This window comes from Schistocerca serialis, unplaced genomic scaffold, assembly GCF_023864345.2.
Source record: "Schistocerca serialis cubense isolate TAMUIC-IGC-003099 unplaced genomic scaffold, iqSchSeri2.2 HiC_scaffold_1402, whole genome shotgun sequence".
NCBI classification, from domain to species: Eukaryota; Metazoa; Arthropoda; class Insecta; order Orthoptera; family Acrididae; genus Schistocerca; species Schistocerca serialis.
This window is the reverse complement of record NW_026047628.1, coordinates 1927564-1954231: the sequence shown is the minus strand read 5'-3', so window position 1 is coordinate 1954231 and position 26668 is coordinate 1927564. Positions and strand designations below refer to the sequence as shown.

At 42.2% G+C, this 26668-nt stretch overlaps 1 protein-coding gene across 1 annotated transcript in view; it reads right to left on the bottom strand.

The window, feature by feature from the left end:
* The window catches only part of LOC126442758 (speckle-type POZ protein-like), a 39605-nt gene extending 14115 nt beyond the window's left edge, over window positions 1-25490 (bottom strand). Inside the window, exons 1-2 of the mRNA XM_050090792.1 lie at window positions 25410-25490; window positions 13042-13615 (exon numbers count right to left, since the gene is read on the bottom strand). Of these exons, the coding sequence (XP_049946749.1) occupies window positions 13042-13604 (563 nt within the window). The 5' untranslated portion in view covers window positions 13605-13615; window positions 25410-25490. The remainder of the gene's footprint in view (window positions 1-13041; window positions 13616-25409) is intronic.
* Between the last annotated feature and the right edge of the window lie 1178 nt (window positions 25491-26668).

The window sequence follows — 26668 nt, the reverse complement described above, 5'->3', positions numbered from 1 at the left end:
ATGATCTCGGCAGCCGATGATAGATATTCAGAGAATAGGGCACACCCTGTAGTAAGCCAATAGTGAGATCACTTACGTAGCGTGACTACACGAGGAGGAAAAGTTAACAGTTTACATTAATATACGTAGTGTGTCAACAAGCCAAGCTTTCTCATATAATATTGACTTTAAGATTAATAAGCTACAAGAGAATCTAAGCTTTCACATGTAGTATTGATCTTTCTTGCGTGTGTTATACTTAAGGTATTTCACACAAATGTGCCACTAATTTGGAATAATGATGTGTCTGGTCTCCTGAGACACAAATTATTCTACATGGTTGGGCCTGAAAGTATTCAGTTCTAAACGAGAGTCAAATGCTCTGATTGAAGAAATTCATCCCACTTTCCCACACGTAACATAATTCATCTTCCATAAAGAGAAATTTACTTTGAAAGTAACGCCTCTCAAACCACCATTCACAAAACTATCCCGAGATTGTTAGAAGTAGGTTCGATTTAGCAGTTGCCAGAGCGCGCCCAAAAACAGGCATTAATGCGCGTGTGCAGCTGCAATGATTTAGGAAGCCCGCACGTATGTATGTATGTATATATAAAGCATAAAGAGATCTTACATTACACCATAAAAGAAACATGACATCAGAGGATATTCCAAAAGCATCGGAATTTTGTAAATTATACTGAAACTCCTAATCCGGCCTGAAGTGCACATTGATTTGTCAACATTCAAAATGAAGTAGGTCCCACGTGATATTAACCTTTTCAGTGTGGTTTTTGGGATGTAAATTTTTTTTCGAATAGCAGTACTGTACCATCTCATGTATAGTTCTTTATAATGGCATAGTACCACATATGTCACAACATGAGAACGTGGACTTTAAATTCAGTGAACAATTGAAACTAGCCAATACTGTGGCATGAAACACTTTGGTTCAAATAAATTGATTGCCTCAGTGGGAGTGATTAATAAAGCCAAATTTCTTTAGCAAACGGAAGACGGTAAGTTCATTGTTCTGCAAAGTGATTAATGCTCGACTGCTAAAATCTTTGAAATAAAATAAAATCCAGAAGACTGAAACTAATATTTTTGCCTTCCATAATTATGTTAATGTATTTTAATTCGCTTGATAGCTCCCGGCCACAGAAAAACGTTTTATTTTCATTTGACTTGGGAGCTGTAAAAGAAGATTATACAGCAATATCACTAAACGCAAATACGGGTCACGTGGAGGCTAACCCCTCCCCACTACAACTCAGGTAACTCTGCACAATGCGTGAAGCTGGCAGCTATGGAACGTAAGAAAAAATTCATTAGCATTTTGCTGCTTGCTGCTACTGCCGATAGAGCTAACAGCCGCACTTCAAGTAGCCAGAAGAGGGAGAAGCTATTGCTCATATGCAAGTCAACTGCACATCCGCCCGCTGACAACTGCTCAAATGAACCTGATGTAGGCAGTTGTGATGCCACACTTACAGAAAGGAGTTTATTGTTACGAAGGTCTTTGATACATTTTTGCTGTTTGCAGATACTTGTGCATGCAACATGATTTCTTGTTGTAAATGGAGCATTTCCTTCACAACTAAAGATTTACTTTTTCCCCTCTCGTTTATGTTTTATTGCTGCAGTATTGTTCTCCAGTAGTATTCTTCGCTAGAGAATAAATTCTTACCAGTCAAAATTAAAAAAAATTAACTGAAACTAAAACAATGAAAAATTCGAGTTCTTCACGGTTTATATTGGCAGGCCCGATCCCTTGAGATACCTCCAGCAACGGCCTGCGATTTTGGCCTGTCGTGGAAGTCCACCCATGTGGTCAGTTATTTACGTGTCACAGAAACCATGCTGATGAAGTGAGTCCACGGTGATCAACCCATACTGAGCTGCAGACAGGTGTGTAAAAAAGACCAATCACACACTCAACTATATTTTCGGCCATGGCCTTTGTCTGAAAACCAAAACAAACACACACACACACACACACACACACACACACACACACACACACACACACACACACACACACAACCTTACATTAAGAAGTCATGCACACACCACTGCTATCGCCAGTCGCTGTGTCTACAGTCTCTTGAGAATCAGAGCCAAACAAACCACTCCTCACACCTCCCTGCCTCTTGTTGGCAGCTACTAGGCTAATGGAAAGAAGTGGTGGCAGCACTGACTGCAAGTGAGGGGACAGGTGGGAAAGGGAGAAGCAGAAAGAACGAGGGAAGGAAGTGGCGCACATACTCAGCCGCCCCCCGCCAGTGACTGCTTGGCACCTCAGTAAACAAACCATTTCATCTACTGGGACCAAAACAAGATATTTCCTGTGTTTATTTTTTTCAAATTTCCCTTATTCCCTGACATTTTTGAAATTCCCTGATTTCCACAGCTTGTGGCAACTCTGCACTGACACTATTCCTGGTGATTTTGAACGTAGTCGTTATGGAGGACTATGTACTGCCACATGATACGGGTGGTATCTATGCCTGTCCAGAGTAGATGTCACGCTTTCATTCGAGGAATTCCCACCCGTCACCATTTGATGAATACTTGCACGAGGCTTTATTGCAGGGATCACTACAACAACTCCATCTGTTGCTTCACGTGTGAGGCCCCTGCTGCAGAACCACATTCGTGGACAGAACTGCCCTGTCACACAAAGCCTTCTGACAATACTTGTGGAGATGTGCCACATTTGTGGCATTCTCTGTACAGTAACATCATGTCAACCATTTCCTCATTTTTGAATACCATGTCAAATGCCTAGAACAGATTGACAGGTAAATTAATACCACGATTACAACTGACACCAATCAAAGTGTACAGTACACCAGTGCCATGTACCTGTACATACTTTCACAATGAACAACCCACATCACAGTGAGCCATTCCCACATACAGTGCCGATTGCAGCCCACTGCTGTACGCAACTGCAGAGGCGAAGGGTTGACCTGGACACTGTAACGGGGCAGCGTACACTGGCAGGTACTGTTCCACAATCTGTACGTAGATGAATACGACAAGTATGAGGGACACTTATGTAGATATCAATGGTTGTGACAGAAACCCTTATTACTTCCTTAGGCCCTCATGATAGCAATGTGTGTGTACATTTTGCAGCTTGCACTACAGCTGTAGTGGTTAGAAAGCTAAGTACTGACAAACTTATTTGTCCACTGTTATACAGTTATTAAATTTAATAGTTTCTGGCGGTGTTTCATGCTGTTTGAAGCGAAATAACGATTTAATAAACTTTTGGAATAGTTCGCTTGCTGTGCTTTTTAGAGTTTTCTGTGCGTTTAAGTTGTTTAGTAAATTCCATACATTACTTTTCACCCGACATTTCTTATTGTTTCTAGTGAAATACTTCAGTAAAATTTTCATTCGCTGTTTTAACTTCGTTTAATGTTCCAGTAGCCTTTCGAATTTTTTGGTTTTAGCTAATAATTTTGTGAAGTTTTGTTGGTATTGGTATTAGCTGTTGTGTAGTAGTATTTATACAAGTAGTTGCTTTCTTAGTAGGCAGAGAATTTCGAGAGCTTTATTATTAGTTCTATAAATAATTCTAGTGGTGTAACAACTTTGGTAACGTAGCCATATAGTTTTTTCAGTAATTGTAAAATTTTACCATGAGTGAGGAGTGTGGGTTCTGTTGTAGGTTTGTGAATAGTGGGCTATGGTGTAGGATTTGTTCAAAGTATTTTCATCGGGGGGAATGCAGTGGCGAAGCCAGTGGTCATTTTAGTGAGATCCTCTTCTGGGAATGCAGAATCTGTAGTAGAAATAAGTTGATAGAGGAGCAGTTACAACACGCAAAGGAGGAACTAGATAGGTTGAGGCGGGTGAAGGGTAGTGGGGGAATGGGAACTGGCAATTGGCAAGAAGGCAGCTAGGAAGAGGAGGTATTCAGACAGTTTTACTTTGCATATATGCAATACATTTGACCAACTGTCAGAGTTGAGTGGAGAGGAACCTTGTGTAGCTGTAGATTTAGGGAACATGCAGCAGTCCTCAGCTATTAGGAGGCCTAGGTTAGTCACAAAGTCGTTTATTTTTATCTGTTATTACTTTTATGTAGTAATTTCATGTACTGACATGTTCCATGGCCTTTGAGATTTGCTCCTCAATTTGGTCCTACAGAACTTACTGTATAAACAAAAAAAATTAAAAAATGAATGTAAGAACATGCACGTCAATCACTTCGTGATTACGAGCAATGTGCGGGTCACTCTCGTTTAGCGGGAAGTACAATAACAGCGCATTTTGTTCATTTCATGCAGCAAATTTAGTTTCAATTTCTTGGAATGTAATTTATGTATTGCAATGCAACCAACGCCATTATTATTGTGATCGCTCTTGTTATTGATTGTGTATGGAATAATATGGAGTGTCCATTTAAAAAAAAAAAAAAAAGTAAGTGAGTTGATACCAGTATTTCCACACCATTTAGAATGTCTCACAGAATTTACATTCGCGACTCCCTGCCTTATATTAATAGCCGGAAAAGCCGTTTGTCAGTATGTATCGTGGTTCCAGAGATATTGGCTGTGGAAACTTTAGATGCACAGGGAAAGACTACCAGGGGAAAAATGCTATCAGAGCATGAAAGGGTGAAAATATTTAACTATTTGAAAGACTGACAGCAAAGTAGGGAACCAGCTGCCTCAGTCGTCACTGCACCTTCCTCACCAAAAATTTTGGTGTCTGGAAATACTCAATTTTTTTTGTGCTGAAAGAGTAGTAGAGAGAGAGATGGCAAAAGCTAGGAAAGACAGTGCCAGTGGGAGAAAAAGAGGAGGCTAGGTGGCGGGATGGAGGTGATAAAGTCGCAGTGAAAAATTGAGATGCATGAAGACAACAGCAATGAAACCAAAAGAGGTAGATATTGCTGGTCAGTGTGAGACAATAGCAGTAGAAGTGAAAGAGAGATGGATGGACATATACCCAATAGGAGAAAAATGGAGAGATGACAGTGGAAATGAAAAATAGATGCGTGGAGACCCTACACATGCTTTGTGAGTCTGCATCCTAATACACACAGGTATAGGGGGACAGCACATTATGGACTGAAATTTTGAACACATGGGGATGGGAAAAAATAACATTGACACCACAGCATTTTTGAGCTGTTGCAGTTAGGTGGAGACAGTGGCATTGCAAAAGAAAGAAAGGGAGACAGTGTAAGTAAGAAAGGGTTTCCATTTATTGCTGGAAGAGAGAGAGAGAGAGAGAGAGAGAGAGAGAGAGAGAGAGAGAGAGAGAGATGGGCAGTGGCAGTGGGAGTGTGCATGAATATCTTCGCATGATAAAAATTTTGGTACGTAAAGCAGAATGAGGGCTCAAGCAGCTAGTTCTCCATTTTTCTGCACGAGTCCTTCAAAGAGCAATATTTTCACCCTTTTGTGCTCCGACAAGAACATCTTTCCCCTTTTGTCTTTCAGTCCAATCACAATTACTGATGGAAAACTTCCCAGTTGTCAGTACCTCAAAGATGCTTGTGAAAGCTGGGGCTACCAGAAGTCAGGCTGCTGTCGTGTGCACAGGACCAACTGTCAGTTCCAAGTGTCGTCTCAGCTGCTGAATGTGTACTGTGAGATGTGAATGTGGGACTGAACTAGGCATGGTGACATGCTTCACTACATCTAGAAGTTACAACAGGTTATCATGTACAACATTGCAATGTGTGGATGTATTGCTGCCCTGTGTTCTGTGTAAGCTACAGCAGTATAAGAGTACAGTGATAGGAAGATGAAGAAATAAGCAATTCCTACTGAATTATCTCCTACCTTGATGTCACTGACACACAACAGACCATGTTCAGGGAGCACAAACACTCTCCATGCAATTCAGCTAGTTACCCACCCATTTGCACATTACAAAGTTGTGGTAGAAATAATAGAACTAAAGAATAAACGAACTCCAGATCCAGAATGGATGCATTCACAGATACTCCAAAGACTATCATCACAGATCACTCTGTACTTACCAGAATTAATATATGATGCCTTAAGGCTAGGCACGCTATTTACAGTTTGGGGAACCATAATTGCAGGAATCATCCAGAAAATGCAGGCCAACTTTCCTCAAAAACCAGAATGGCTAAGGTGCACAAGCTACTGTACAGCTGCCTCCAGGCTTCGAGTGCTTCGGGGCCTTGGCCCACAAGATTTTGGTCTTAATAAAAGGAAAGCAACAGACGATGTAGTTAATCAAGCTCCGGAAATTGTCAAAAACATACAAAACAAAGATGCCACAGCCATCGCGAAAGATATTGCATATGCTTTCGACAAACTCTGATGCCCTGCAATATTTGCTAGTTTCAGACAACTCTAGGTGCTACAATCCTTAGACTATTGCAGGTATGCAGTAATAGAATGGTTTGTGGGCACTTTTCAACCAGTACATAGGCACACTGAGTAATTTGAACCAACAAAACAGCTGCTAGATGAAGGCAGAGGAGTGGCCTGCTTAGACTGTCAGCTGTGTTTTCAGCATCACTACAGTGGTAACACTGTGTGTGGGGATCAGAACAAACCCAACTGATATTACTACCACATATTGGGCAGCAATGTACTGGTTAAAGTTGAGTAGACTAGACTAGACGAAGTTGAACTAATCAACTGTGCATCCACTAACAAGTACCAACTTAAACTCTGAAAAATGGAGACCTGGGAAGGTGATTAAAATGCAGGCAATAAGGGGCAACAAGTCTGTATATTTCTCCCCACATCTCACACAAGGTTAAGAATCAAACATGTCGATCTGAGCTCTGGCACGCTGTACTTCTAATCTGGAAGCTGACATTACCACAAGCACTTCAACTGCATGAGTAACCAGAGACAATGTTTCACATTTAAAAAATTAGGAATGCCTTAAAACACAGACCTATTCCGCAGGAATTAAAGAAATTTCAGATACCACTGACAGGTACACAATGTAACCACCGAACATTAAATATATGAAGCCATGACATCAAACAATAGAACCAGCTAACCAAATTGGGAGACTAAATTTCTAATACAACTTATCAAGAATCCCTACGCACTGTTCCATAATGGGGGGAGGGAGGGGGACATTAATGGGCAGCAAAATGAGAACGCTTAGGATGGAAGAAGAAAACAAATTAAGTGACTTTCAACTCCAGACACCAACAACAGATGTCTTATATAGCCACTGGTCAGCCACAACATTATGACCACCTACCTAATAGCCAGCATGGACAACAGCAGTGACTCTTAATTGCATCGAAGAAATATGAGGCCTTTGTAGGTCACTGGAGGGAGTTGGCACTGCATCTGCACACTTGAGGCAGTGTCCTATGTGAGTGACAGAAGCGAGCGACTTCTGGATATGTGACACTCCAGCGACAAGCTGCAACATCAGGCAAGAGCTCGGGTTTCCTGCGTGCGAGCGACCATGTTGTGCTACAAGAAGGCTGCTTAGAGCCAACCAGCTGTGTCTATAAAACAGCACCCTTAAACTGTAGAATACTGTAGCTGGAGAGTAAGTCTACAAAATTAGATTTACCTAAGAAAATCAAGCGAAAAGGAATGCTGTGCATGAAATTTACAAAGGGAGGAATTTCCATGGAGAATTTCATAAATATCAACTACCAAGATCACCATACAAATCTTCAAAGACACGTGAATGAACAGAGGAGCATTCGACTATCTCACCAGTACATTAAATAAAAATGTTTTTTGTGTGATCAAGAACTTTTAACAGCCAATAAATGCAGAAGAATGACTGACTACATTACTGACTACCATAAATAGACATGTAAGTACGTAGATTGATAACTGAAGGACAGTTAGATGTGTAGAGGTAGCGTTACAGAACACGAGTACGATTCGTTGTCCTAGGTTCGATTTCAGCTGCATCTTATATTTTAACTGACTCCATTATAATTCTGTATAATACACTTTATATATACTGATTACACTGCGTTTCTAAGCATATTTTAAGGTCTTGCCAAAGAACTTTATCTTTAAGTGTATACACACCTCTCCCAGTATATCACAAACATTAAATTCCTAACAAATTACAATGAAGCATGAAATTTTACCGATATCTGCTGTTACAAATGTAATTCATCAGCAGTCAGAGTTAAGGCCAAGCGTTACCATTAATCTAAATAGTGTGTAAAGGTAAAACATACAATTTTTTTAAAAAGAAAGTCAAAGATTTTGTGTAATGATTTGTCTAAAAATAAGATATAAAAAATATTAGGGAAATGTTTGGAGCACCTCATTTTCTGTTCATGATTTTGAGCATCATTCAAAAGCATGTAGAACATTTCTCTGATCTACTTATTTCTTTTACACAAATCATTTCGTAAATTATGTGGATGATTTCTTTCATTTTTGATTTTCAAGTTTTATTCAGGAGGAATGATTTACTGACTCCTCGTTTGCCTTTGTAACATACTTCATTCGATGGAATCCTTTTTGACATTTAAATACCAATGTATCTTTTTATGTGCAAAATAGCTAGGCCTTGAACAGACGAAATTTTTGACACTTCATTTACATAGCTCGGCAGCAGCTTTTTGTGAAATATTTCAATTTTTCCTCACCTCATTAATTAAGTTTTTTATAATTACCCAGATTACTTTCAAGCAGTTACGTATGTTCATACAAAACTAGAGCTCACGCTGATCACTTTGATACCTCGTTTACTGTTTCTTTCCCTTTGTTTGGCTATGAAAATTCAGAAAAAACCTCATGGTGTAATTTAGAGGGAGTCTTGTTTTTGCTCTGCTCACGCGTTTACAAAAGTGAATCGAGTGTCAATCATACGATAAATAGTCCTTTCTGCGTGTTATCATTTCCAAATATCATCTTTTCGATATCTTGAACCATTTATGAAATACAACAATTTTTACGACCACTTGATTCCCAAAGCGCAGGAAAGGTTCCGCCCCGTCCGTGGATGTAACAACCAATATCTCAAGAATGAAAAGAAATATTCCGGTCTCAATTTTAAATACAGTTTAGATATATTATTACATTTCATCCACAATAATGTATGGCCTTAAATGAACTACATGGAAAGTCTATGCAATGTGATTTTACCTCTGCAAATTCTTCAAAATTTCGTGCACCCATGTACTCAATTTCGTGCAGCACAGTAACTATGACGAATAACGAAAATAAATTGAGACCTTTATCAAGCGACGATATCAAGCTGTAATATGCGGATGAACCAAATTTTTTCACCAAATAGTTTTCTTATAATCTCCTAAATATTTCAATGGCTGCCGTCGCGTCCACTCCACTGCCTTGCCAAGAAGACACGTGGCTGTATCTCTCTGTCACACATGCTGCAGCAACAAGATTCAAATACGTTTGAATTCAAACATAGCCAGTTGCAGCGGGAGACAGGCAGCGACACAGACATTGCTCACATAGGACACTTCCGTAACTACACCTGCGGTTGTGTTTTGTCGCCTGAAGCTGTTGCGCACTGTCAGTCTCTTCTGTTGCTCACGTAGGACACAGCCTAAGTCACCTAATGTCCATCAATTCCAGAGAGGGGGAGATGAGCTCAGACGCCACATTCCATCGTATGCTAGATGTGTGCGATCAGGTCGCATATCAACTGGAACTCGCCAATGTGTTCTTCAAACCACTCCATCACACTCCTGGCCTTGTGACCTGGCACATGTTATTGAAAACTGCCACTACTGTCAATAAATGTGAGTCAAAGGGCTGTGCGTGGTCTGCAACCAGTGTATAATACTCATTTGCTATCATGGTGCCTTGAGCAAGCTCCACTGGACCCACAAGATGCCCCTGTGAATGTTCCCCACATCATGACGGCGGCACTGCCAGCTTGTCTCTCCACAGAACAGATGGGAGGAGCTTTTCCCCTGGAATATCATTCATGCCCTACCATCCGATTGACGAAGAAGCTATTGGGACTCATCAGACTGTACACTTGTACAATGCTCTGCCACTGCACCAACGTCCAGTGCCGATAGTCACGTGCCCATTTCAGTTTTAGTTGCTGATGTCACAGTGTTAACATTGCCACATGCAGTCATTACCTGTTGAGCCTATCATTAGAGGTGTTCAGTACACTGTGTTGAGACAATTGCACTCTTCCGAGCATTGAAGACTGATGTTAGTGTCACCACAGTTTGCCACTTGTCCTGCTTTAGCAATCTGTGCAGCCTGTGACATCTGACAATGGGTATACTATTCTTTGTGTGTACTGTTTCACCCTGTGTATGCCATAAAGCATTTAACTGTGTCTGAGCCATAACAGGTTACCTCTCAACACAAAGTTCTTCAATTTCAGGTGCAGCACACTGAGCAACTGCTGCTCAGCATCTAACAAATGACTAAGTTGCTCCACAGCCAGTCACTCCTCCCAAGCACCATTAGTTTAATGGTAATGAAGAGGATTGGTCTGAATATCACACGCAAGTCGAAGCCCACTTTGACACATACAACGTTACAGCTATGATGCCCATTGCTTTCTCTCCATCATCTGTCAGAACTGACATATACTGACTGTGTTTCAAACTGTGCCCCAATTCAGTGTTCAAAATTGTGCCCCGATTTTCGTCATGATGACCTTGTTTGGAAGTTAGATGAACATTCTGTTGCTCAGATATGTATCACTGCAGTGAGGTTCAGATTTATTCGTCTAAAGAAGTTGTCCCAACAGTGTTTTGAACAGTGGATAGCTGAACTTACAGGGTTAAACAAGATATTTCAGGTTTACGTGCTTTGGGCTAAGCCATAGCATTATTTTGTTACATATTGCAGTCACATAAAATGTGTCAGACACATACATTTGCACAGCTGTTCTAAAATTGCTTGAACACAATCTGAAAACACTTGTCTATTGTGGAATCTAAGTACGGTGGACACAATTGAAATTGACTTTGATTCTCCATCTATTTCTCTTGTTAAATGATGCACAAGACCCCCAGTCTAAAGTTCATCCTAATGTTTAAGTGAATAAAACAGTGATCAGAAGAACAGTGAAAGTGAAGGTAAAAACTTTCGGTGGCATCATATGTGATGTTCACTGCAGAATACAATGAGAAAGTCGTCTTCAGTGCTTTTCAAATTACAGGAAACATTGTCCTTGGTGTGACACAAAATGCTTCCACATGGTATGCAAAGACCTAGCCTGACAGTCTGTTTACAAGGCAGCCTGGGCAAGCACAGGTCCGGTGCACAGATTCAGTGAAGCTTACACGAGGTGCATTTTGTGTCAATGTCACCAATAGAAAAGAAATTTTAGTTCGCAACTGGTGCATCAATAAACATACACGACAGTATCAGTAGCCCACATCATCAGATTCCTACTTCTGTAGTATCTACAGATGGCGCCAGTACTGTGTGTGTGTGTGTGTGTGTGTGTGTGTGTGTGTGTGTGTGTGTGTGTGTGTGTGTGTGTGTGTGTGTGTGTGTGTGGCAGTGGGGGGGGGACGCTTGCACGCGCTCACGCATGCAACATGCCAGCAACTTTTCGTGAACTTGCAATATATGTTTCATGCACTCAGTTCTAGGAAAAGTGCAAAGATTTTTGGGTTAGACTTGTTCAATTTTTCAGTGCCTCTCAGTAAAGTCTGTGTACCCATGTGACAAGAACAGCAGACTGTGTGACCTAGATTTGAAGAGGACTAAAGATTGAGGTGCACAGAACCATTGAAGACAATGCAAAGCCACATTTTTTCATGTTTGGCCTGTCACACGTGCAATCTATGAGGAAGTTGCTCTACACAAACATTGACTAAACTGCCCATAACATTTGAGGAAACATCCTGGCAACTAAGTGCCAGAGTGGTGTCAACCGAGATTGCAGCCTGAGCTGACATCCGTGTATCCGTGGAGGTGCCGCCCACAGACAGCCATCACACTGCCCCAGGTGTTTCACTTGCCATCGACCCAACCGACAGCATCTGTGTTACTGGATACGCGATGCCACATGGACAGTTTTTCAGTTGGTGCTCCTAGTCATTCGCAAGGTGGCTATCGTGGTGTGGACAACAAGCAGCCATTGGCTGTTGTTCCACTTCCTCTCTTCTCATCTGTGTTCACATTCAGGCCACCTCTCCCCCACCATCACCATGTGACAACACTAGATGACAATGGTATGAAGGTTTTGTGGTGGGGAAATGTGGTGGTGTCAAAGAACGAGGTCCCATAGAACAATCGGTACCTCAGAATGAAACCACAAGTAAGCACTGTCACTGCCAGTTGCAGCAATGATTGAGAGATTTTTTCAAAGACACGCCCTCAACAGTTTCTGTATGCCACCACTGCTTAAATAACGTGAGACCAGTGTCTTGTTTAACTCTGCAATAATTGCTTAAAATGACAGTATTGTCCCTCTACACAGCCAGCAGCGCAAGAGTTCATTAGACGCCACCATGTAGTAAAGTTTACAGTCATACATTGAGAGGAGGTACTTATGTGGTAAATTAGTGTTTAGCAACAGCAACAAACGCCACATTCCTGTTAACATGGATTGTTTCAAAGTTAACTATTTCATCTTCTTCAAGTTATGATAAAGAAATACAGTATAATAGTTTGGGTGTGTTGTAGAATCCACTCTGCCTTCTCCAGCAGTAAATCTAAGAAATCCGCATAGTGCTAACAAGTTTTTTTCATCAAGCACAAGCGCGCGCGCGCGCGCACGCGCGCGCGTGTGTGCGCGCGCGCGCCCGCGCGCTTGTGCTTGATGAAAAAAACTTGTTAGCACTATGCGTGTGTGTGCGTGCGCGCGCGCGCACACACACACACACACACACACACACGCGCACACACACACGCGCACACACACACACACGCGCACACACACACACACGCGCACACACACACACGCGCACACACACACACGCGCACACACACACACGCGCACACACGCACACACACGCGCACACACGCACACACACACGCACACACACACGCACACACACGCACACACACGCACACACACGCACACACACGCACACACACGCACACACACGCACACACACGCACACACACAGATTAATGGTGATCATCTTGTGCTTACCTGGACTCTGGTGTCTCCGCGAGCAGCTTGCTGACCTCTATGACGTCTTCTGGCTGGGTGCGTACTGCGTCAGCCCAGCCCTGCGTTGCCATCACTTCATGCGTGCGCCCCTTTATGTAGGAGATGGTGGTCTGCCTGAGGCCAGGGCAGCAGTGACGCACAGCAAGAACAGCTGTGGCCGCCGCATTGTCCACAGCCAGTGCTGTGGCCAGCTGCTGCTCACACTGAGCCTTCAGGCTAAGCACGCCGTACTTGTCGGCGGCGACTAGTAATTGTGCAGCCATGCTCGCCAGCTGGGGGGCATGGAAGGTATACATGAACGTCAGTAGCTCTCTCAGCACCGGTCCGTCCACATCTCTTATGTCTACCAGGCCACTGCCCGACTCCTCCATGTCGTGGCGAAACATTGCGGCAAACACGGGGCTCCCGGTAACTAGGACGGCTGTGTGCGCCACCAGCCGCGTCTCCCCCGCCGCCAAAGTCACCATGTTACTTTCCCCAGCGTCTAGTAGGCCACCCAGGTATGCAGGTGTGCTCTCCTGAACTCCCTTGCCGGCTGCCATGGTAGTCGATTCTGAAACACAGCGTTACTGAACAGCACTGTCGTTACGCAGCACCGTCAACAAGTGTAGACCTGTATTGATTGACAGTTCGTTAAAACTGTAATATATCTGTTGTGTAATATTGTTGCAACAGGTGAAATGCTACAAGTCTTTGATATCACAATTTTCAAGGTTTTCAATTTAGTTGCAGCATCCTAATTTTCCACAAGATGTCTTCAGAAATAGAGGAGACCAAATTTCTTCAATTTGCAGCTAAGTGCACAAATCTTGCAGTCTTTCAAAATGAAGGAGCTTAGTGTTTTAACATACCATCAGCATCGAGGTCATCTGGGTTTGGGTACAAACTCGGATTAGCTAAGGATGGGGAAGGAAATTGGCCACGCTCTACTTTGAGTTCATTCTAATGTCATTTACATTCAATCGAGCCACAAATTACCTTAGCAAATGGTTCAAATGGCTCTGAGCACTATGGGACTTAACATCGGAGGTCATCAGTCCCCAAGAACTTAGAACTAATTAAACCGAACTAACCTAAGGACATCACACACATCCATGCCCGAGGCAGGATTCGAACCAGCGACCGTAGCGGTCGCGAGGTTTCAGACCGGAGCGCCTAGAACCGCATGGCCACAGCGGCCGGCTTTCTTTAATAGCACATATGGGAAAATGTCTGACCCCACTTGAGTTTGTAAAATGCAAAATATTTATTGAAATACTACAATGCTTGTAGTACCTATAATACTTTGTTGGAAATGGGTTTGTGTTATGAAAGAAAGATATTCATGAACTGTAATTTTAAAAAAACAGTTTCTACAATTTTTATCCAATACTCTAAAATGTAGTACTTGTACAGTATAAGCAGAAATTTTTCCAGGGAGGGGGGCATAATTTATCACTTTTGAGATGTTATCATGCCTCCAGAACTCTCCACGAAATGATCGATGTCAACTCAGTATTTGTATTTATTATGGGTAAATTACTTTGATACTTACAAGACGGGCATGACTCAATTACCTTCTTTGAAGTAAGCCTTTCTGTGTTATTAATAGGATTTTGGACATGACACTTTTCTGAAGTTGACGATCTAACGTTTTATCATTCTACGATAGCATTCAACATGTGTTCAAGAAAACGACCAATAAGTTAGGAAATAAAACTGCAAAATATTTAGAAAACATTTTTATCAAGTACCATTAACGTTAAACTGATAGCAAAAATGAAAAATTTGAAGTATAAAACGATTAGAATTGAGAATAGTATTTGTTATAAGGAAAATGAACAAGTCAAAGAGCCTTTGAGTAATCTTTCAGGAAAGTGATAAAGCAGAAAACAAATTTTAAGGCATAGCGTAATGCACAGGCCATTCTGTTACTACATTGCTCCGGAAAGCACTACGTTTAGCTACTGATGATTCGTTACGAAACCTGTGACGCACACTGATTCCACGACAGCGGTTAAATGCCGCGTATGCAACTCCACAGCAATATTTCAAAGAAGGCAGTAAAGGAAGTCGACAGAGAGGCTATTTTCAGTCTTTTTATGATCCAAGGTAAAATGGCATGTTTATTGTTGTGGAAGGCAGACCGACTTACAGCCGAACGAAGCTCGCGCTCCATAACCATATGTCTGGTGTCACATTTTCTAAGGAGAACATGACAACTTCTACAACATTATTTCAGTGGTAGAGGCTGGCGCACGAAAAATCGGCCCCGAGTATTGGACTGCCCATTGTCGCCCACCAATCGTCATCTATTGTTTTGCAGTTGGGACTCGCATTGGCTTATTTGGTATTTCTTTATTGCCTAATTGTTGTTGTTGTTGTTGTTGTGGTCTTCAGTCCTGAGACTGGTTTGATGCAGCTCTACATGCATTGCCTAATTATTACATGTTTATCCGTTTATTGTATCTGCTCGTAACGGGCTTAGTTGGCGAGCAGTCTTTAAGCGGGGCCGCTTTTCCGTGAGCGACCCTATACTATTTCACTGCAATCAGCCATGTAACGCTTCAATTGGCTACCACGAGAGGTTCTGCAGAATCACGGAAATTACTTCAACAAGTATGTGAGTTCTGCAATGAATAAAAACCCTGTATTCCAGAGGGAAGGCAAGTGCCCTCTCTTGGCGGCTTCCATCCTTCAGTCACCTACACTACTGGTTTTCAATTTTTCTTAAGAACCGTATACCATGCACAAATGAACGGTGAACAAATAAAGATGAACGGCTCCCAAAAAAGAACGATCACCAGTGAACTAGTGCCGAAGGATGAACGTGTCTGTCCATCTCTACACAGCACCCAGCAGCCGTGTACTGCGGCAGGGTGGGTCAATGATGCGTTTCGTGGCAAATTTTACTTATAAGATTGCCGCATTACTGAGAACCGACAATGAAATTCAACGTCTCTTAACATTTTCATCGTGCATAGAACTAAGGGGGGGGGGAGGAGTGGGGGTCAGCTAGGTAAGAAACGCGGTATTTGTTCAGAGTGTTGGGCCTTACGACTGTCGTTTTAGAACGCATTTTAAATTGACGAATTTATGTTTCGTTGCCATTTTATTGAAACGTTAACCACAAAAACACAGTGTCAACGAGTATCACTTATTCCGCATTTCACTACAGGATGAATGTCTGGTACCATTTTTTTTCTTCGTCGTCTTGTTCCTAGAGTAATGCTAATTCAAAAACAAAGCTCGCAAGTTGAAATCTTGCAAGTGAGCTTCTGTGGGTGGATTTTGTTCTCTCCAAAGAGTAAAAAAGCAGCGAGCAGAGCTAAGTGCAAACTTCGGCAAATTTGTAGCTGCAGACTTGTGAAGTCGTGAAAATTTACGTCGGAGGGCACAGAACTCTGGGAGACTAATGTTGCTATGAAATTAATCACGCACACGTCACACTACAGGTGTGTTGAGTTCTGGCTATGGCCGAGTTTCCACACTGTCGACGTAACCCGAGAATCGGTGAAACTGCGCAACCCTTTGCAAGCTGGAAGGCGGTACGGAAACTCGACCTAACCGCAGATTCATTCGTTTAGCGTTGCCCCTGAAAACAAATGTACTCTCGTAGAGAAAATGCTGGGAAAATTGAGACGTTTATTTCTCTGCTCCTATATGATGAATACTTTCTTCAGTCTTTTGTAAGGAATCTATTGTAATGTTGTTAACTGAATTTATCGTTCTGTTCAAAGTTTTGAAATACACTAATTGAACACTGATCGTATAAAGACACCACCGTATCCAATACACATATACACTAGGCAGGCATCCTGCACCGACAATGACGATGTGTGTGACCGCTTTGAAGTTTCTAACCCGACCATCGTTCTATTTTTCATTCCTTTAAAACCAGCTACTTTCCGTTTCAAAGAGAGACTACACACTGAAGCTTCATTTTCTTCAAAAAGAATTTAATGGCTATTTCACATATTTGGAGTGTTTACTCTCAGATCCCAAACGATCTGGATGTATTCGAATTACAAGTACAGCTAAGAATTGTTTGAAACACGGACTGCGTAAGGGGCTGCACCACACCGAAAGATGCGGAAATAATTTTTTATTTCTATCACCATCGAACGAAACCATCTTTTCTTCGACCTTGAAACAAGCTTGGGGACATGCTTCCGGCCTGTCCAGAACAGTGTCCCTCGCGCTGCCCACTGCCTGCAGCGCCACCCCCCCTCCCCCCACTCACGCGCGGCTACTCGTACTACGGACTCGCCGGGGCAGCGACACAGCCCGGCCGTTTTCGGGAAGAAAGAATGCGATCCCTGTGCCGAAGTCGCGACTGCAGGCGACGAAGCGCGCTGCTCAACTTGTCGAGAGGTATTGCAATAAAAGTACAGATATGCCTACGTTACGCCTTCTAGTACTTGTGCCTACTGCACGAACAACAAATGCTTTTTGTTTACAGAGGGCTGAATTTAGTTAATTAGGCCTATGTTAGGCGACACTGAAAACATGGTGTATACGCGGACAAGGAAAAAAATTTCCCGGTTAAAAATACTTTCTCCCAGGTGAAGACACGCTTTTTCCGTGATAAGTGACACTATTTTCCCTTATCAATCCTTTGAATGGTTATGATTTTTTACACGGCTGTAGAATTTCCTGGCACTTAAGAAAACGAAACTCAGGGAAGAAAAACACGTTTTGGAAATATATTTGGGGTTGAGTTGGATTGTTTGGGGGAAGAGAGCAAACAGCGAGGTCATCGGATTATGGAAGTCGGCAGTGCCCTTTCAAAGGAACCATCCAGGCACTTGCCTGGAGGGATTCAGAGAAATCACGGAAAATCTACATCAGGGCGGAGGGCGCGGGATTGAACCGTCGTCCTCCCGAATGCGAGTCCAAATATATTTGATGTGCAGCAACATCTGCGCTGCGTATTTTCTTATTACGAAAGTATACATTGGAATGCCACCAAACACCGCATGTCACTTTCCGAATCATTGAAATCGAGATTGCGAAGCGCTTTTGTAAGCCAGTTATAGCTCATGTCACGTGATCTCGCCAGTCGATGACAGTGGATATTCAGAGCATAGATAGGACACGTGATGTAGACAGCCAACACCAACATCACTGTTCAGTAGCACGAACACGCAAACAGGGAAAGTTAATAGTTTAATATACATAGTGTTGCTACAAGAAAAGAAAAGCTTACACATATAATATTGGTCTCTAACGTTAATAAGCTGCAAGAGAAGCTGCATATAATGTCGATCTTTTTTGCGCGTGTTACACTTTAAGATATATCGTACAAATGTGCGAGTAACACTTAATGACATAAATGTCTGATCTTCAGGGTTTGAAATTTTTCTAAATGGCCCGTTATCAAGGAGTTGATTTTTTAAACGAGAGTCAAGCGCTCTGTGATACAAGAAATTCATGGTACATTCTCGCACATAGTTCAACTTACGTAAATGGATATTTACTTTGAAATTAACGCATTTCAAACCACCAGTCGCAGTATTTTCCCGCGACCTGTCAGAAATAGGTTCGTTTCAGCAGTTGCCAGAGAATATAGATAACAGGCGACACAGCGCTTGCGCAGCTATGATGACGTAATAAGCCCGTATGTATGTACGTGTAAAACATTGAAAGCTCATACATATGTCATAAAAGAAACAAGGCATCAGAGGATACTCCAAGAGCATCGGAATTTCGTGAACCATACTAAAATTTGCACATTTAAAGTGCATACTTAAAGTGCACATTCGTATGTCCAGATTCCCAATGAATTAGGCCTCGACCTGATATTAAGCTTTTCAGTGTGGTTTTCGGGATGTAAATTTTCTTGCAGCGCCAGTACTGTATTATATCATGTTTGGTTCTTTATTATGGCATAATGCCATACGTACTAGAAGATGGAAACGTGCACTAGAAATGCAGCGAACAGTTCAAACTAGCAAGTACTGTGGAATTAAACATTTCATTTCAGGTACGTTGACCTCTTCTGCAGAAAAGGTTAATAAAAGCCAAATTTCTTTAGCAAACAGATGACAGTAACTTCATTGTTCTGCAAGGCGATTAATGCTTGCCTCTGTCACAAAGGTGGAAATAAAATCTAAAACTAATGACATTTTAGCTTTCCGTAATTATGTGAATGTATTTTAATTCACTTGATGGCTCCCGGCCACAGATATCCGTTTTGTTTTCATTTGCCATGAGAGTAAACGAAGGGGAAACAGCAAAACCACTAAATGTAAACACGGGTCACGTGGAGACTACCCACTATAACTCAGACTGCTCTGCGCATCAGCCCCGGATCTACAGATATTTGCGGAACGGGCCAATACTAAAAAAATCGAATTTTCAAAAATATGTTCATCTTGTAGCGCACATCTTTCTGAAAAGTCGAACACAAAACATGTGTGTTCGAGGAAATGTAATACATATTATTTGGCCCTAAGTGTGCCAAAGTGCAGTGCTCTTGATAAAGCATTCTTTTACCGCAAGTCACTGTATTTCGCTCTGTGGAATTGATACGTGTAAATTTTGTAATGGATGCTATCAAACTATATTCAAGACAGTGGAAATTGAAATATCTTGTGGTGCCTCTCCTGTTCCCTGTCGGCCGGTTTGACAGCCTGCCCCTCTTTAAAAAATCTCGCAATTAACAGCGGATGGGATTATTTGTAATCGGGAGAACAATAACTTCAGAAAATTTGCACCCTTTATTGCCAATTAGCTAATAACTTGCTGTTTTGTGTGACAAAATTAAATATCGGACACACAAGACTAATACAGACAGGAGACATGGAAGAATGTACACATTTCTTCAATCCTTAGCTCCTAGCATATTTTTCTCTCTAATCTTGCTACAGCTTTACATGGCGTGCTTTCCTTTCTGCGAAAGAATCTATTACCTCATCAAAGTTCGTCGAACGTTTTGCTACATGAAAAATCGAAATGTTATCTAATTATTTTCCGGTTAGGCGTTATTACGTGTTCGTACAACACGTTTTCCGCGTTACTTCCAGAATAGAACTTAAGCGGCTGCTAGCCGGGGACTGTACAACTGGTCCTTACTAGAGTAGCTATCTGGACAAAAATTTTCTGTCAAAATTTAATTTTCTTGGATACACCGAGAAGATAATACGTAATCTTTCTCACCCATTATTCCTGCCAGTCGTTTATTTCCATTCTGGTAGTATGAATCTATGGATTTCGCTAGTAATTATAACAACCCCGATCATTCGCAAACCCAATCAACCACACAATCAAGACAGCGATTGGCATTCATCCGTTCGGCTTTACTCTGCTCAGCTCGTATAGCCCCGTCCCCTTTTGTCTGCGTGAAGTTTATTTCTAGATTCGACGAGGATTCTCCTAACGCCGGCCGCGGTGGCCGCGCGCTTCTAGCGCTGCAGTCCGGAACCGCGGGACTGCTACGGTCACAGGATCGAATCCTGCCTCGAGCATGGATGTGTGTGATGTCCTTGGTTAGCTTGGTTTAAGTAGTTCTAAGTTCTAGGGGACTGATGACCTATGATGTTAAGTCCCATAGTGTTCAGAGCCACTTGAACCATTTTTTAATACTCCTAACAGAGACATTACGAACAATATGCACGCATTCAAATATGAACTTATGATTCATTAAGAAATCAACTTAAAATGTGTTCAAAAACCAGAAGGGAAGCTTTTCAAAATCATAAGAATAAACGATAGACAAACGTGCGCTGGATCCTAGGCGCTTGGTGAAACAAGTCCCCCACCCCCCTCAAGAATATGAATTTGGAGGCCCTTTTTTCCCGGTGGCATCTAGCTGCCTGCTGCGACTGCTTCACAGCCAACAGTGACATTCCTTTGGCCAAAGTGGAAGAAACTACTCAAACGCGACTCAACTGCTAACGCGCATGAGCCCGCTCGTAACTGCTAAAACGAATCAAATGTAAACAGTTGTGACTTCACGCTCATCGGAGGCAATTTGTTGTTATGAAGCATTGCATAGTCTTCCCAAAGCCTTTGACACATTTTGCTGTTCGCAGACGCTTGCACGAGCACTGTATGTCGTCGTTGTACATGGCGCATTTTATTTTCGTTTTTTTCTCTCGTTTATGTTTTATTGTTGAAGTATTATTCTGCAGTAGCGGGAAACAGTAATATCCTTTGTTAGAGTACCGGTTCTTACCAGTCAAAATTACAAAAATTTAACTGAAAACTAAAACAATGAAAAATTCCCGGGTTTTTGCCGGTTTTCTCCCGGATGAAATTATTCCCGGGTTTTTCCCGGATCGTATACACTCTGTGAAACACTTTCTGCCAAGTGCACTTATTTCCGTGTTGAGGTTTTGCTGTATACGAAACCTACTTTGAGTGGCCATCCGCCTCGTTCACCAAGTAGCCTGTTATGTATTTAGGTATTTGCCTGTCACGATATTAAATTGTAAAAATAAAGAAAAGAGAAAGTTTAAACAGGCAGGCAGATAAAATATATCGTAAAGTGTAAACATTACTGCCTCATTTGAAAGAATGTGTACATAGTCATATTTAAGTAAATAAAGGCAATACATGGAAGCGACACAAAGTACTTCTCAGGACAGGGAATCGTTACAAAGAAATTACAGAGAACTTGCTGCAAATTCGTGTTCCGCACATCAATACTATTAATTCGGTCTCTCAGAATCTAGATACCCTGCGATGAAATACATCAATAGATTACAAAGTAGTTTAAATCTGTTACGTGGTTAACAGAAGCAATCACACACAGCAATCATGCGTACAAAAGTGTCAAACGTGCGGCATCCACGACAGACTTGAGCCTTCGACAGACGTGATGATCGGTCATTCTTCCAGCAAAAAAGTAAAACCCTCTCGGTAGCTGGAGACGTCTGGCAGTTTTCCAGATCTCACAACTCGAGTACCGTATTTATATACTTTCCTCAAATGGACTAACTTGTACTGGAGTAAACGAATAGGTCACGTTAAGTATAGGCCTGTTTCTGTTTTGTGTTACAGGGCCCTACACTTAATGGAATAAGTGAACAAAGCCAGAAATTGAGCTTCGAATTTTACCTACAGTGCTGTGGCAAAGTAACGTACTTTCTTTCACAGCTGCGATGATAACAAATCTACCTCAATTCTCCCAATTATTACACTCGAAATGACAATTTCAATTCTACCGTCGTTATCGGCTGCGCGTAAGAATTTACACTTCTCTTTAACCCTTAACTCACGAAGTGCTATCTCCCAGCCCGCGTGAAAATTTCGAACTGTCTCTGGAAGGTCAATTCTGGCAGAATGTTTCTATATCCCCACCTGCCTTTTCCCTCAAGCACCAACTCCACAATATTTTGTGAGCTGCACTACTGTCTTCTTTGTCTGTTGTTTACACGTGTTACTGACAAGTGATGTCTCCTAGACCGCGTCTCGTGAACTTGTCAGTTTTAACGATCGAAAGTTTAATGAAACCATTTGTCAGTGGATGCAGGGAGATTTCAGTGATAAAGGTCAAGAAATAGCCGGATTTTACGAGATCCAGTGATCGCAGTTCTGCTGGCGAAGGGTCATTCGGAGGAAGAACTTCAGGACAATTGTGATGTGGTCCTCTGTTTCTCCAATAAAATTCTTAATGCTTTAGTTAAAATTTTATGTTCACTGTGGTGATACAGAAAACAATGTCACTTTTTCAGACTTTCGTTTTGTATCTATAGAGCAATTTTTATGTGCACGTTGAAATCCCAGCATTTAGTTGATGTGAGAATTTACTTGCTACAGTTGTACTGTAATTTTTGAGAATCTAAAATTCAGTTCTGTAAAACTTCGTTTATGTCTACTATTTAAAAATCCGCACAAAATGTGAAATAAAAAGTAAACTCCTGCAAATCAATAAAGATTATTTAAAAAACACTTAAGTAATTCTAAAACGAAATGTCATTTAACTTAAAAATATCAAATTATTTGCGCCTTAAATCTCAGATTAAACACAGGGATCTCAGAGACACTATCTCGTAGTATACGTTACAGAAAAGTCACTTTGATAGTTAAGGGTTAACCTCGTCATTTGACTCATTTTTTAACACTTTATGGTGGCACAAGGGAGCTGCATGAAAATAAATTTAAAACGGTGGTAGAGACATGGCTGAAGGAGAAAGCATTCTCCAGTACAAGTGAATTCATGTGTAATAACAAAACCTTTTATACAATGAAAAATATGATAGTCTTTTATATAATGAAAAATAAGATGCTCTTTTATATAACAGTGTGATTGTGAACTAACAAAATTGTATCTTACGACATACAACAAAATTTGTCTGTGCAACCGGTGTAACTAATTATGGACGAGTAGAAGATATGCAATATTTACGTAATAGTATCTATATGTTAACCTTTTGTATAACCATCTGTGGAATTATGTATCTACTCTTTGTATAATTTGTGTAACAAACTGTATAATTATGTAACAAATGACGATGCCTTATACAACATAAAGGCAAATAAAATCCAATTCAATTCAAGTGAAGAAGTTGGTAAGTGACAGCGCCAGAACCGGCAACATTCGTTGCTTCGTACAGAAAGATACGACTAATGCGGAAGCATGACTGCAACAACTTTTCTGCACAACAAGCCGCACACAAATCCGACGCGTCTCAAAGAGATCTGATGCGTTGTGAACGCAGCATGCTCTCGTATCACGCAACTTTTAACACGAGAAAAGCCAAACAAAGCGCTGCAGCACTGCAGAGAACAAAAAACGTGTGGTATTTGATCGCTTCCCCCTCAGCAGCAAATCTCAAAAGAGGAGACGTGACAGAACGATAAAAAAAACAGATTCATTTCATGAAGCACGAACATTACAGTAACTTTTCAAGGATTCGCAAACTACTCACCCCATCTTCGGCTCAGTCCAACCAAGATATAGGGGAACACAACAGATCGGACGTTCACCACTGCCTCAGGTCCAGAACATTGTGAAAATATTGAAATTCACGCAAGCGCTGTGTTTCACCGCCAGAATCATGTCGGCATGTCGCCACGTGTTCTGCTTCGCGAGTCGATTCGGAACGCCCGCGCACGAAACAGCTTTTCTTCCCCCAAGTTACGCGTATTTTTGCATTTATTTATGAACATAACATTATAACAATACATGAACAGAAAAATGTAACTACGTCTGATTACTTTAGAAATGAGTTGAAGAGTGTAATATTTGTCATATAAAAGCGAGAAAAAGAGAAGAACGATTTGAAATTATCCTGAACGTGTCTTCAATGCCGCCAGTATTCTCATTATGAAACGCTGTATGAAAATGCTCTCGTTAATTTGCACTCCGTTTCAAGCAAAAACAAGTTTTTGTCGTGTCTAAATATTTATGACGTATCTCCTGGCGCGTTTGCCGTACAATGATATAATTTAGCCGATACTTTCAGTGGAGTATGTGGACACTGCCTGCGAAGTGCGCTGCAAACAGCGTCGCTACTAATGAGGCAACAAAACGCCATGTCTGATGCCGAAGTTGACTGCACGAGCAGCGAAAGTGTGGCTGTTCACGTTGTGTGTGGTTTGTAGGGCCAGGAGGAAAGAGGATAGCGAGAGAAATAACAGCCTTTGGAATTTTGTTGAGTTTATCGCAAATCGCTAAGCTGTCTCGTTCTCAAATACTGGGTGACTAACGTCCGGGAATTTCAACCCCTGCAAGAGACACTCTTAGTGGACTGTGATACTTTCCTTACTGCGTGAGACCCGTAACAAAATTGTACCTCTTAAATACTAGATTACGACAGCATTTTAGATGTTTAAATTCGGCCAGTTTATGTGAAACATTCAAAATTAAATTTCTGCTGGGGGTTCCGTAACAGAGATGGCTACGGCTGATGGAACCAGAGGCAGAAGACGTAGTGTCGCACTAAAACTCACTCAGTCTGCTGCATTTGATGGTTATCGCCGACTTTCGTCCTGCGAACATATTTTATTTCGATGCAGCGACATAATAAAGAACGCGTGGTTTTGACTTTAAATATGTGTGGTACGAGAATTCTGCAGGAATCTACACTGGCACATCGAAACACTGACCGACTGAATGTGGCGCTATTTTCCATTTGTACCACGTTATTCTCTCTCAGGTTTTCAGCGATTAAATGACTCTACAAAAGGCAGGAAATAACGAGCAAAAAATTATTAAACACTCGACACGGTAATTTAACACACTATTCGCCATTCGTAGCGATGCTAATTTTCTGTTTTCAAAGTACGACGCCGTATTGTAAAGGAGCAATTTTGCTCAGTTTGCGAGTTAGGCGACGGACCACACAAAAGCGTGGAAAACAGCGGAACAACGTCCGCAGCTTCCAGAAATTACAGTAGAGGCCGGCTGCCCGCCTTACCTTCCTCTGGTATTCCCCCGGAGAAGTGATAGAAAGCAGCTCTCGAGCAGACAGCACCGCGTCTCGCCGTTCTATACCCCTCACTCCAGAACTGGGCCGCACAAACAGCCGAGGCGCGCGGCTGCCGCCACCCAGCGCTGACGTCACGGGGCGGCGTTGCCAGCTGGGCCCAGGGCAGGCGAGGGAGCGGCTGCGGCAGAGCCGGCCGGCGAGGCGTCTACGTCGGTGTGCGCACTGCCGGGCCGCCTGCCTCCATCCACACCACGGTGTCTCGTGGTGCGCTTTGCTGTTCGCAAGGCAAACCCCGTTTACGTGGGGCTCCCAACACATGATTTCGTAAACCGAATTCCCAACACCGCTTCTGCGTAGTCATATAAACACTTCAAAATCTACTCTTTTTTTTTTCCTGCCTTTGCACAGGTGTTCAATAGCACCCGCTGAGATGCATGCCATTTGTCAATGCGGTGCTCAAATTGTTCCCACACTGCAGCGAGCAGGTTTCAAGTCACAGCTTCCATAGCTTCTGTTCTGCGATGTTTCAGTTCATTCAAGTAACGGAACCACATAAACAGTCTTTCATAAGCCCCCACAAGGAACAATCACAAACAGTCCGGTCCGGTGACCTTGGAGGCCAGTAATGTAAGACTATCATTTGGTCCATTGGCGTGAGCTGCAGTCCCTCGGCGTGAGGCCGCATCAGGAGTGTGAGCAGGGGGTTGGGTGGGGTGGTGTGGCGGGGGCCGCGGCGCGCAGCCCTCTGCTGGTGCGGCCTTGAGCGCCTGCGGTCGCCGCCTGCCCCCCGAGGCTGCCACCCCGTTGCCGCTCGCTCCTGAATTGGGTTCCGCCACGGAGGAAGACTGCCGTTACCATCGCCGTTCTGCTTCGACGCGATCCTGACACAACACAGATTACACGTTCAAATGTGTCCTCACACATAATCGAAAGTATTATTTCGCTGAGTAGGTTTTATTTAATTTCAGGTGCCTTGCAACAGCACGTTAAACAGTCGAGTTCTCTCAACAAAAAAGACTTACATTCTAATTTTACAACATCTTAAATTTGGCGTGAGTGCTTTACAATTGGCGTACCATTTACAAGAAAAGATTCTCTAACCCAGGAATATTTAATCTAAAGTGTGCCATGATTACTTTACATGTAGCAAAAGTTTAGTGACAAAATAATAGGCTGATCTGCGAATATTTTAGTCCAAAGTGTGTCATGAATATTTTACATGTGGCACATACATTTGAACACAAAAT